General features: G+C 40.3%; 1 protein-coding gene across 1 annotated transcript; it reads right to left on the bottom strand.

Annotated features, from left to right (window-relative positions):
• Positions 1 to 6,481: 6,481 nt before the first annotated feature.
• LOC121378976 lies at positions 6,482 to 11,764 on the bottom strand. The gene is made up of 3 exons (XM_041507397.1): positions 11,612 to 11,764; positions 9,190 to 9,478; positions 6,482 to 7,146 (listed from the first exon to the last, which is right to left on the bottom strand). The coding sequence occupies exons 2-3, from the start codon at positions 9,397 to 9,399 to the stop codon at positions 7,033 to 7,035; spliced, it is 324 nt and encodes a 107-aa protein (XP_041363331.1). The 5' UTR covers positions 9,400 to 9,478; positions 11,612 to 11,764; the 3' UTR covers positions 6,482 to 7,032.
• Positions 11,765 to 13,454: the final 1,690 nt, after the last annotated feature.

The raw sequence follows: 13,454 nt of genomic DNA, 5'->3' as shown, positions 1-13,454 counted from the left end.
CACCACCACAGACTCGTGTTTCATCACCACAGACTCTTGTTTCATCATCACCACTGACTCTTGTTTCATCACCACAGATTCTTGTTTCAGCATCACCACAGACTCTTGTTTCATCACCACAGACTCTTGTTTCATCACCACATACTCTTGTTTCATCACCACAGACTCTTGTTTCATCACCACAGACTTGTGTTTCAGCATCACCACAAACTCGTATTTCAGCATCATCACAGACTCGTGTTTCAGCATCACAGGCTCTGTTGTAACTTTACCAAGTGTGTTGCAGGTTTGTAGATTAACTAAATTTGGTGTCCATTTCCACAGGCTCAAACTAGGGTCCTCGCCTTTAATGCGACATTCAGAGTTAGGTATACTTCGAACTTTGATGGGTGAAATGTTATTTGGTATCCTGCTGCTGGTAGCCGTATACCAAATAGTATCTGAGTGGGTCAAAGGTCGAGGTGCACCGGAACTTTTCATCACACAGTTGAGGCTACCAGTCCTGTCATTGGTCATATACGTGAGAGTGTTTGTTGTGATAAAATATTGCTTTGTCTGGTCAGTAAATTCCTATAATTTAATTTGAACTAGTGTCAATGTAACAACTACAAGTGCGGAGTCCTACTAAAATTGGCACAACATTTTTTGTGCGGAACTAGGGTAGTCATAGACGCTTCTCGTTATGTCTGAAATGAATAGCTTTTAAAGGGACACGCCCTAGTTGTTAACCATTACGCCGTTGTTTTTCGCTATTAAACCCATTTTTTCACAAATAAAATTGCACTTTACTTACCGTTTATTATTTAGAATATACATTTCCATTCACCTGAAGTGTTTTTTTTGGTAATCCTGGTGTTTGTAATACCACAAAATGCATTTTTCGTATTTCATAAAATGCCACGGGCCTCTGAGAAAAAACCGTTGAGCAGACAAGGTCTAATCTATTTTTAGAGGAGATATTCCCATTTCAATGTCACAGACGTTGGTATACCACGTGACCGTTATCATTTTGGTTCGGTTTGTTTTCTCGTGCACGGTTCGCGCAATCAACATCCGATTTGTTGTCGTTTGCTTGTTGTTCATTTGTGAGATTTTTCTTCACAGTTTGTGAACATTTTCAGAAACAATAAAGTTCAGACAAGTAAGTATCTCAATACAAAACGTTACAAACCCTTAAAACCAATAATTTTGCTAAGTCTTACGATATCTGGAGAGGGGATACAACCAGGACAGAACAGATGGAACATGTCCAGGAGAGGTGAAAGGAACGCACCCCAAGTCTGTGCGCACTCTGTGAAATTTGTCGTGACGTAGGCATTGTTGTGCTTCGAGCGACATCTACCGGTGACATCAGAATACTAACTTTCAAAATTATTTCAAGCAATTGGGACATGGGGATTCCCATGGTATTTATCGATATAAAACCTGCTTTTTCACTCCATTTGATAAAAACGTGATCTAAGTGTGTTACAGGTTTGTAGATTAACCAAATTATAATTTATTTTCGCTGGATGGAACTAGGGCGTGCGGCTTTAACCCTTCTTTTTCTGACTTAGTATTAGGTAGTACTAAACAAAATAACGTCCGGCTGGGTCAAAGTTGGAGGTGCACCGAGCTTTTTATAGAGAAGTAAACACCACAAGTGCTGTGATAAATGTAAGTGTGTTGGTTGTAAAAAGAAATAGTTTAATCTGGGTGTGGCGGTACATGCTTTTAATTTTGTTTTCGCCTGTGGCGATATTAATTGTTTTAGAAGGCCGTGTGCAGTTGCAAATTGCACTTAGCCAGGTGGGCAACTTGTTACGTAATACTTCTGCGCGACGGTCCTCGATCGGTACGCCTAATACACACCCATAGCAGGTCTGGAGGCCATGTGGCCAGTAGTTACGTAATACCTCCGCGCGACCATGGAATCTCTAGCGAACTGGCGTCAGTAAGTCTGGCGATCAAAGAGGAAAATGCGTCTCTGGGAGTTGGGGATATATCACTTGATAGGGGGAGGACCGCCTTGTACCCCCAGGCGATATTCTGATTTTTATAATAAATAGCTAGTTTTTTTTAGATATGGAGGAGAAGCAAAAAGGACGGCTCCCAGGGAACGTTGTCCGTTTGGACTTTGGTAAATATATATTTTATTTCTGCTCTGTTGTATAACCTTGATGTGATTGATGTGACTTTTAAATATTTTAATACTGTATTATACCAATATTCTTTAGACAGTGTCTTCGGTCATCTGACGAAGTAAATCGTAGTCTTATTGTTCTAACATTATACGAGTATTTGGTAATATAAAGCTTAGCCAGTCATCCTAGAAGACCTAGGTAAACTGTAGGTTATTGTCTTTATTGTGATAGGTACCAGTATTAATTCTGTGTACAAGGTTACTGAATGAGTAGTTAGGGTTAATTAAAAATTAACCAGTTAGGAATAGAGCTGTAATTCCTTTATTAATTAAGTTCCCCTGGAAGCGTTTCTCAATTATCACACGTGTGGGTGTTGTGTCACGGTGAAGTGATTCGCATATTGTGTAAACTAGACACCTAGAGATTAACTAATTAAGTGATCAGTTCTGGGTTGTTATTATTGTTGTTATTAATTAACTACTGCGGCTGTACATTTGTCAGCGTAGGTTAATACAGATTCCAAAGTGTATTGTGTTTTTGTTGTGTTTTCTAGGGAACTAAACGTGCTATATTACATATACTTTATATAAGATCGTATCTCTGATCATACCTAGACGAGCCAAAGCGGTTTTGAACTGCCTGTTACAGAGAGATCTAATAGATATACAGTTAGGAGAGATATTTGGACAATCGTGTTTTATTCAGTTACGGGTATTATAGAATCCCCGTGACACGGGGCAAAAAAGGTATGCAATTTTATTTCATCTAGTACCACTGTGTCAAGTAGCCTTGTACTTGAAACATGTATGAGGCGGGTCGGGGGGTGTGTGGGGTGTGTGGCAGTTATAATTTTATTATATATTAATTTTCATCCCCCTCCAATCCCCCCTCCCAAGTTTCCTTGGCATTCCGCCTCATGTCATTGCCCCCTCCCCCCCCCCCCCCCCTACCCCCGATCCTCCACTGTCTTGGATAGGCCTGAAATCCCAAATATGTGGTATACTCATTACAAATTGCAAAAGTAATGAAAGTAACAGTGTTTGCCCAGAATTTAGTCAGGAATAATGTATTACAAATGTAGAAACATATAATTAGTGGAACAGGTAGTAATTTGATTTTAAAGTTAGTGTAGTCTGAGCACAGACGTCATTAATATTAGATTAGTCCATATATTTTTTTTTTTTAAGTACTTCCCAGGGCATTTTGTGCTTAAGTGGCAACTCAGTTGATTTTACGTAATATATTGATGCATATTGAAAAAAGAAAATGTTACCAACTAATATTTTTATTATTTATCCTTGAAAATTCAAAACTTAGTTTAACTAGTATATTTTCAACGTTGAATTTAAAGTTGTTCTACCAATTATCTTGTTCTACATTGTGTATGTTATTTTGTACCAAATACAGAGTGGAATATAGTTGCAATTTATGACGAATCTCTCACCCTAATTCTTGGACTATGGCGTTGTGCCAGGACAGTGTGAATGACCTTTGTTAGAATATATAGACATACAGTCACACAGACAGAGAGATAACTAGACATACAGTCACACAGACAGAGAGATAAATAGACATACAGTCACACAGACAGAGAGATAAATAGACATACAGTCACACAGACAGAGAGATAAATATACATACAGTCACACAGACAGAGAGATAAATAGGCATACAGTCACACAGACAGGGAGATAAATAGACATAGTCACACAGACGGAGAGATAAATAGACATGCAGGCACACAGACGGAGAGATAAATAGACATACAGGCACACAGACGGATAGATAAATAGACATACAGTCACACAGACAGAGAGATAAATAGACATACAGCCACACAGACAGAGAGATAAATAGACATACAGTCACACAGACAGAGAGATAAATAGACATACAGTCACACAGACTAATATGTGGACAGAAAGACAGACAGACAGACAGGCATAGAGACTGAGATAGATTGAAAAATAATGAATGAAAGAGACGGGGAGAGAGAGAGAGACAGAGAGAGAGAGAGAGAGAGAGAGAGAGAGAGAGAGAGAGAGAGAGAGAGAGAGAGAGAGAGAGAGAGAGAGAGAGAGAGAGAGAGAGAGAGAGACAGAGACAGAGACAGAGACAGAGAGAGAGAGAGACGGAGAGAGGCGATAGCGGGGTGGGGGTACAAGGTACGTTTGTTTTTCTACATATGCAGTATCTTATTCAAAACCATTTTCATGAACCAAACCCGATGTCGCGTTCTATAATTCAAACAATCAACATATTACTGGTCTTCACGATCTGGCCATCTGTATGTCAGGCGATGTTTTGTTTTCCCACAATAAGAATACAGGCATATGGTCGTCAGCGAGAGTGGAATTACATCACTGTCTCCCACAGCAACATTTCTGCTGTAATTAGGATGCGCTTAGATCACTGGCGATATGATCAATTGGTGTGGCTGAATGAAATGCCATTTAGACTGAATAATATTAAATGTGTCGTAATGTCTGATGGATATGAGTTCTTTTCTATTCGTTATTAACGTTTGTTACAATTGGTCCATCTGTATCGATACAAAAATTATACACCTGTGATATTCGCAGTTTGCACTTCAAAGTGGTCGTTACCAGTGGTCTTAGTAATTTTCACTTCAAAGCAATTGCTTCCTGTGCTATTAGTAATTTAGACTTTCAAATTACCTATACTTAATGATGGTCCAGGCTTAGGGCGGTAGACGAAATGGCAACAATGAAATGTTTCTGTCTTGTCTCCATTGGTGGTTTGGTGCCTTGAATGGTTGTCGTGTTTTGGATTGCTTTGTTTGCAGGTTATTTATTTATTTATCTTTATGTTTATGTTTATATTTATGTTTATGTTTATGTTTATGTTTATATTTATATTTATATTTATATTTATATTTATATTTATATATGTATTTATTTAGTGCATTTCGAGGCCACATCTATTGAGAAAATCTACGTTTTCAGTCGACAAACAAAAAAGACAGACGAACGTGGACAGACTAACAGACTAAGAGAGAAAGACAGACACACAGCAAATCCTGCAATTGCCCACGGCAATCGGCAATCCCGAGGAATTTTACTTTCCGGCACGTTTTTCGGTTCAAGGATTTTTTAAATTAATTACAGGGGTTGCATATACGGACACAGACAGTAGATTAACGAACCGTGACAGACAAATGAGACAGATAGGTGGCGAACGGATGGAATAGCTGACATCATAGAGAAACCGACATATACAGTAGGCAGACAGGACCAACAAAAACACAGACAGACAGACATATAGACATACAGTCATACAGACAAAAAAGACGGACAGACAGGTATAACGACAATGAGAGAGAGAAATAATAAAAGAAGGAAAGAGGGAGAGAGAGAGAGGAGAGAGTGAAAGAAAGAGATAGAGAAAGAGAGAAAGAATGAGATAGAGGAGTGAGAGTGAAGGTGAGAGAAAGAGAGACAGAGTGAAATAAAAACGAGAAAGAGACAGAGAGAAAGAAATAGTGAGACTCAGAGAGAGAGAGAGAGAGAGAGAGAGAGAGAGAGAGAGAGAGAGAGAGAGAGAGAGAGAGAGAGAGAGAGAGAGAGAGAGAGAGAGAGAGAGAGAGAGAGAGAGAGACAGAGACAGAGACAGAGACCGAGAGAGAGAGAGAGAGAGAGAGAGAGAGAGAGAGAGAGAGAGAGAGAGAGAGAGAGAGAGAGAGAGAGAGAGAGAGAGAGAGAGACAGAGACAGAGACCGAGAGAGAGAGAGAGAGAGAGAGAGAGAGAGAGAGAGAGAGAGACAGACAGAGACAGAGAGAGGGGGAGGGCGTATTTTGTTTATTCATCATCAGAGGCAGGACGTAGCCCAGTGGAAAAGCCCCGTCGGTGGGCCCATTGGGCTATTTGTCGCTCCAGCCAGTGCATCACGACTGGTATATCAAAGGCCGTGGAATGTGCTATCCTGTCTGTGGGATGGTGCATATACAAGATCCCTTGCCAGTAATGGAAAATGTAGCGGGTTTCCTCTCTATGACTGTGTCAAAATAACCACATGTTTGACATCCAATAGCCGATGATTAATAAATCAATGTGCTCTAGTGGTTTCGCTAAACAAAACAAACTTTTTAAGATTTGATACGACCCTACAAACAAACAGGTTAAGCAGACAGACAAACGGACTGACAGAAATGATAAAATTGTAAAATAACTTGGATTCGGTGAGTTTCATTTTACGGACGGGGAGTAGATATTTTGTTTATTTATCATCACTCTGCGCATGCTCCTCACCTTCACACGATTGCTGGTCCGTCCGCTACTTCAAAGAAAATATAGATCTGGCACTTCCATTTTTGAAAAACAGTTCAACTCAGCAGAAGTTTTAAATTCACTTATTTATTTACAATGTATTTTTAACTTATGGGTTAGGGCTAGGTGGAGGAGAGTACATATCAATGCATATGAATAAAAGGTTGATATTTGTCATTCAAAAGCGAATTTAAACAGCAAAGACAGTTACCCAGGTACAATCTACCAGGCTTCTCGTCCCTTTTTATGTACCGCCCAGTTTAGAAAAACCCTTGACCCGCATCCAGATGTTAAAAATAAATAGTATGGACACTATATTCCGATTGCGACAAAATGGAACCAATGAACTAGCAAAACTCTATAATGAATAATAATAATAACTGAATTTTTTTTAATCATACTAACTTTTCTTTAAAAGAGAATCAATGTAAATTTATAAAAGTTAAAAAAAAAGAATAATAAAAGGGTACTTAAATTATCCACAAAAATAAGAAAAGTAAATAAAAGACACCCCTCGCCCCCCCCCCCCCCAAAAAAAAAAAATAATCCGGTCATGCGCACATCCAACGCATTTTTTTTTTTTAATTTCCTCCGGAATTCTGCTGACTGGAGTTATCTCCCTTTAATTGTAACCTTTCCAGGCAAACGAGGCGCTTATTCCGTAGTCACGGAAACGGGATGAGCTCACCCGCCTGTCACTATCGGGAATTTTGTCCGCCTTTGTCAGACGATCCAGCTGTAAAAAAGAACCAAAACAATAATAACAATATGGGGGTCGCGTGGAAATATTGAAAGGGTTTGAGTTTCTAGACGGCTAGTATGTTTTATTCAGCTAATATGTACATTTTTTAAAAAGCAATATCCCCCCCCCCCCCCCCCTTCAAATATATATATATATTTTTTAATTACTAATTGTTTTATTACTCATTGGCTATTGGATGTCAAACATTTGTTATTTTGACATAGGCCTATAGTCTTAGAGAGGAAACCGTTATTTTGACATAGGCCTATAGTCTTAGAGAGGAAACCGTTATTTTGACATAGGCCTATAGTCTTAGAGAGGAAACCGTTATTTTGACATAGGCCTATAGTCTGAGAGAGGAAACCGTTATTTTGACATAGGCCTATAGTCTTAGAGAGGAAACCGTTATTTTGACATAGGCCTATAGTCTGAGAGGGGAAACCGTTATTTTGACACAGGCCTATAGTCTGAGAGAGGAAACCGTTATTTTGACACAGGCCTATAGTCTTAGAGAGGAAACCGTTAATTTGACACAGGCCTATAGTCTTAGAGAGGAAACCGTTATTTTGACATAGGCCTATAGTCTTAGAGGGGAAACCGTTAATTGTTTTATTACTCATTGGCTATTGGATGTCAAACATTTGTTATTTTGACATAGGCCTATAGTCTTAGAGAGGAAACCGTTATTTTGACATAGGCCTATAGTCTTAGAGGGGAAACCGTTATTTTGACATAGGCCTATAGTCTTAGAGAGGAAACCGTTAATTTGACACAGGCCTATAGTCTTAGAGAGGAAACCGTTATTTTGACACAGGCCTATAGTCTTAGAGAGGAAACCGTTAATTTGACACAGGCCTATAGTCTTAGAGGGGAAACCGTTAATTTGACATAGGCCTATAGTCTTAGAGGGGAAACCGTTAATTTGACATAGGCCTATAGTCTTGGCTATTAGAGGGGAAACCGTTATTTTGACATAGGCCTATAGTCTTAGAGAGGAAACCGTTTTATTAATTGGCTTTGACATTTTGACATAGGCCTATAGTCTTAGAGGGGAAACCGTTATTTTGACATAGGCCTATAGTCTTAGAGGGGAAACCGTTATTTTGACATAGGCCTATAGTCTTAGAGGGGAAACCGTTATTTTGACATAGGCCTATAGTCTTAGAGAGGAAACCGTTATTTTGACATAGGCCTATAGTCTTAGAGGGGAAACCGTTATTTTGACATAGGCCTATAGGTTTATATTTGGGGGTGGGTGGGGGGGTGGGGGGTATGGGTTGGGCGGTGGTTGGGGTGGTGGGTATATTAACAGTTACCACAGACATTTCATACCATTTAAAATGTTGCAACGACTTAAATTACATATTCTAAATACAACGTTTTGTTTAATACACAGTCAACAGCACTTGATTAAGAAAAATATATGTAATACATGTATGTAAATATCCTCGTTACAACTGATTGGTTTTTTTCTCGTTCCAACCAGTGCACCACAACTGGCTAAATGCCGTGGTATGTGTTTTCCTGTCTGTGGGAAAGTGCATATAAAAGATACCTTGCTGCATTAAGAAAATGTAGCGGGTTTCCTCTATTGACTACGAGTCAGAATTAACAAATGTTTGACATCCAATAGCCGATGATTAATATATAAATGTGTTCTAGTGGTGTCGTTTAAAAAAAGAAAAAAGGTTTTTGTTAGTGCAACATCTTAATAATGGCAGATAACTTATGACAGTCCCTTTATTGCTTTCAGCTTTTTGGGAGGAGGGGGGTTCGTAGCCCTGTGGTAATGCGCTCGCCTGATACGCGGTCTGTCTGGGATCGATCCCCGTCTGTGGACCCATTTGGCTACTTCTCGTTCCAGCCAGTGCATCACAACTGGTATATCAAAGGCTGTGGTATGTGCTATACTGTCTGTGGGGATATATCAAAATTGCCCAAATGTTTGACATCCTACAGACGATGATTAAAAAGTCAATGTGCTCTACTGGTGTCATTAAACAAAACAAACTTTAATTTTTAAAGCTATTTGTTTACCATCTGGACTACTTGCTCTTCTGTCATGGGTTTGTTTGGCCGCTCATAAGTCCTCCCTTGCCTTCTTCTGATTGTATGCAGACGGTCCACGGTCTGTCTTATCTCATAGGGCGACAGTCTCTTGAAGCCATACCCAATTTCTGGCTCGTGTATGTAACCCCAAGGCTGCCTTAGATGACTTGGGCGAGTGGACGAACGCTTCACATTCATACTGTAGGGTTGCGTTTACTCCATCCCCGACCGTTTCAGAAGCCTTCTCATTATCTGTTTCATACACGCATCTGCAAAACTAGTATACAAAGAATGTAAACAATTAATGCAACAATTATTGCACCTGAAGGTGGACAGTATGTGTGGTAGTGTTGGTCTAAAATGCTCCTACTGGCTCCAAATGTTACAGAAAAATCAACCTCCACTGAGGGAATTCAAACCACGGGCTCTCAGCACGAGAGTCCATCGCTCTACGAACTGAGCTAATAGAGAAATTCCCACTAGCTACTGCTAGTAGGAGCACTGCTACATATACATTACGCAACACCTGTTAAATGGCAACACAGGTATGGAAATATTCCAGTGTGACAGAAATAGGCTACCATACATTACAGCGTTTACGAGAACAGGCCTGGTGCTTATAAAACGTTTAGAGTCTGGAGTCAAGTCGACCCTTTACAGTTTAGACTGACCATTCAAAATTCGCGCCAAAATGCCTTCAAATCAAAACTGCGCACCTTTTCTCTTTGGCATATTAACTGCTCCATTCAAAATTCCATAGCACCACCACCCACCCCCGCCTGCTACCGATCCCGGTCGGACTGCTGGTGCTCTCTTGCACCTGCCAGTGCAGGCGGTCCCTCCTACCCCCCCCCCCCCCCCCCCCAACTTTCTGTCTTGGACGACAGAGCTTGCTCCGCAAGCACTTGCGCCCACGACAGGCGTGCGCTACAACAGCTTGCTCTGAATGTGCACGTTAAACCCTATGACATGACATGACAGGAGTCAAGTCTCTAATGTAATAGTCTGAGACTTTAACGTCATGACAACGACATACAAATTGTATGCGTGTGACATCATAAAAGATTGAGTCTGGATTCTTGAAAAAGTTTATAAGTACATACCCAGAACTCCTTTAAATCTAAAATATATAATTATTAAATGTTTTAAAGGTTTGTTTTGTTTAATGACACCACTAGAGCACATTGATTAATTAATCATCGACTATTGGATGCCAAACATATGGTAATTCTGACATATAGTCAAACATATGGTAATTCTGACATATAGTCAAACATATGGTAATTCTGACATATAGTCAAACATATGGTATTTCTGACATATAGTCAAACATATGGTAATTCTGACTGATAGTCAAACATATGGTAATTCTGACATATAGTCAAACATATGGTAATTCTGACTGATAGTCAAACATATGGTAATTCTGACATATAGTCAAACATATGGTAATTCTGACTGATAGTCAAACATATGGTAATTCTGACATATAGTCAAACATATGGTAATTCTGACATATAGTCAAACATATGGTAATTCTGACTGATAGTCAAACATATGGTAATTCTGACTGATTGTCAAACATATGGTAATTCTGACATAGTGTCGCTACATTTCATTTCAACTTATTTTCAGGGGCGGGATGTAGCCCAGTGGTACAGCGCTCGCTCGATGCGCCGTCGGTGTGAGATCGATCCCCGTCGGTGGCCCCATTGCGTTATTTCTCGTTCAAGCCAGTGCACCACGACTGGTATATCAAAGGCCGTGGTATGTACTATCGTGTCAGTGGGATGATGCATATACAAGATCCCTTGCTGTTAATCGAAAAGAGTAGCCCATGAAGTGGCGACTGCGGGTTTCCTCTCTTAATATCTGTATGGTCCTTAACCATATGTCTGACGCCATGTAACCGTAAATAAAATGTGTTGAGAGCGTCGTTAAATGAAACATTTCTTTCTTTTTTTTCAACTTATTTTCGTGCTTATATCCAATTAAGGTTCAAGCACGCTGTCCTGGGCACACACCTCAGCTATCTGGGCTGTCTGTCCAGGACAGTGGTTTAGTTGTTAGCTGGTTAGTGGTTAGTAGTCGCTATGTTTCGATTAGCAACAAGGGATCTTTTATATGCTTTTTTCCCACAGACAGGGAAGTACTGGTTGCAACGAGAAAAAAAAAATCGGTTGAGTGGATCCACCGAGGCGGTTACATCCAGCGACGTAAGCACCTCAGGCGAATACTCAACCCACTTCACTAAATCCCGCCCCATAATAATTATTAATGTCGCAATTGTAGTTAGGCTTATATATTATAATATCTTATAAGTACTAACACAAATGTATCATTAGTAGTATTATACAAATGCATGTAGTACAGCTAATAATAGTTTTAAAAATAAAATAATATTATTTACTCTTTTGACAGTTCCACTCAGGACTTTGTGGAGCTGAAATTCTCTTCGCTGACGTCACAATCATTCATTTTTTTCGTTGACGTCACGCGTTTGTTGTTTACATGTTAACGGTCTTACTACACAGAAACTGTTATCATATGAGTAAAAAAGTAACAACAACAATAATAACAAGCATTCTGAGAGTACTGCTAAAGCAACAAAAGTCCTCTACCGGGCCCCACAAATGTATACGTCGTAAGTTCAAGGGACATAATTCTGTCAAATATGGATAAATTTCATTTGTGACAGAGTTATGTCCCTTCAATTGATTTCCATGAAGGCCTCGGTGGTGTCGTGGTTAAGCCATCAGATATAAGGCTGGTAGATACAGGGTTCGCAGCCCGGTACCGGCTCCCACCCAGAGCGAGTTTTAACGATTCTGTGGTAGGTGTAAAACCACTACACCCTCTTCTCTCTCACTAACAACTAACAACTAACTCACAGTCATGGACAGACAGCTCAGATAGCGGAGGTGTGTGCCCAGGACAGTGTGCTTGAACCTTAACTGGATATAAGCACAAAAATAAGTTGAAATGATAAGAAATTATTTGGCAATAACAAATTGGTAAATCCTCATGAAATTCAAACTTGATCTGTATCTGTACATGATAAATCTATGTACAAAATACCGTGAGGCATTGCGAAAACTATATGTGGTACAGACAGAGAGACAGACTGGCGGACGACCAGACGGACAGAAGTACGGAGACGAAACCTATAGTCCTCTTATATTTGACCGGTAGGGGACTAATATTAGTAATAATTATAATAAAATATTATGATGATGAAGATGATTTTTATGATGATGACGATGACGGCAATGACGACGACGATAATGGTGATGATGAAAGCAATCGTTGATTAAACAGACGGACACACACACACAGACACACACATACAGACACACACACACACACACACACACACACACACACACAGACACACACACACACACACACACAGACACACAGACACACACATACAGACACACACACATACAGACACACACACAGACACACACACATACAGACACACACACATACAGACATTACAGACACACACACACACATACAGACACACACACATACAGACACACACACATACAGACACACACACACACACAGACACACACACACAGACACACACACATACAGACACACACACACACACAGACACACACACACACACAGACACACACACAGACACACACACACACACACACACACAGACACACACACACACAGACACACACACATACAGACACACACACACAGACACACACACATACAGACACAAACACACACAGACACACACACAGAGACACACAGACACACACAGACACACACACATACAGACACACACACACACACACACACACAGACACACACACAGACACACACACACACACACAGACACACACACACACACACAGACACACACACACACACACACACACACAGACACACACACACACACACACACACACACACACACACACACACACATACACACACACACAGACACACACACAGAGAGACACACAGACACACACACACACACATACACACACACATACACACACACACACACACACACACACACAGACACACACACACACACACACACACACACACACACACACACACACACACACACACACACACACACACACATACACACACACACACACACAGACACACACACACACACACACACACACACAGACACACACACACACACACACAGACACACACACATACAGACACACACACACACACACAGACACACACACACACACACACAC

Source organism: Gigantopelta aegis, chromosome 2 (genome assembly GCF_016097555.1).
Source record: "Gigantopelta aegis isolate Gae_Host chromosome 2, Gae_host_genome, whole genome shotgun sequence".
Lineage (NCBI taxonomy): Eukaryota > Metazoa > Mollusca > Gastropoda > Neomphalida > Peltospiridae > Gigantopelta > Gigantopelta aegis.
This window is presented reverse-complemented; position numbering and strand designations above follow the sequence as displayed.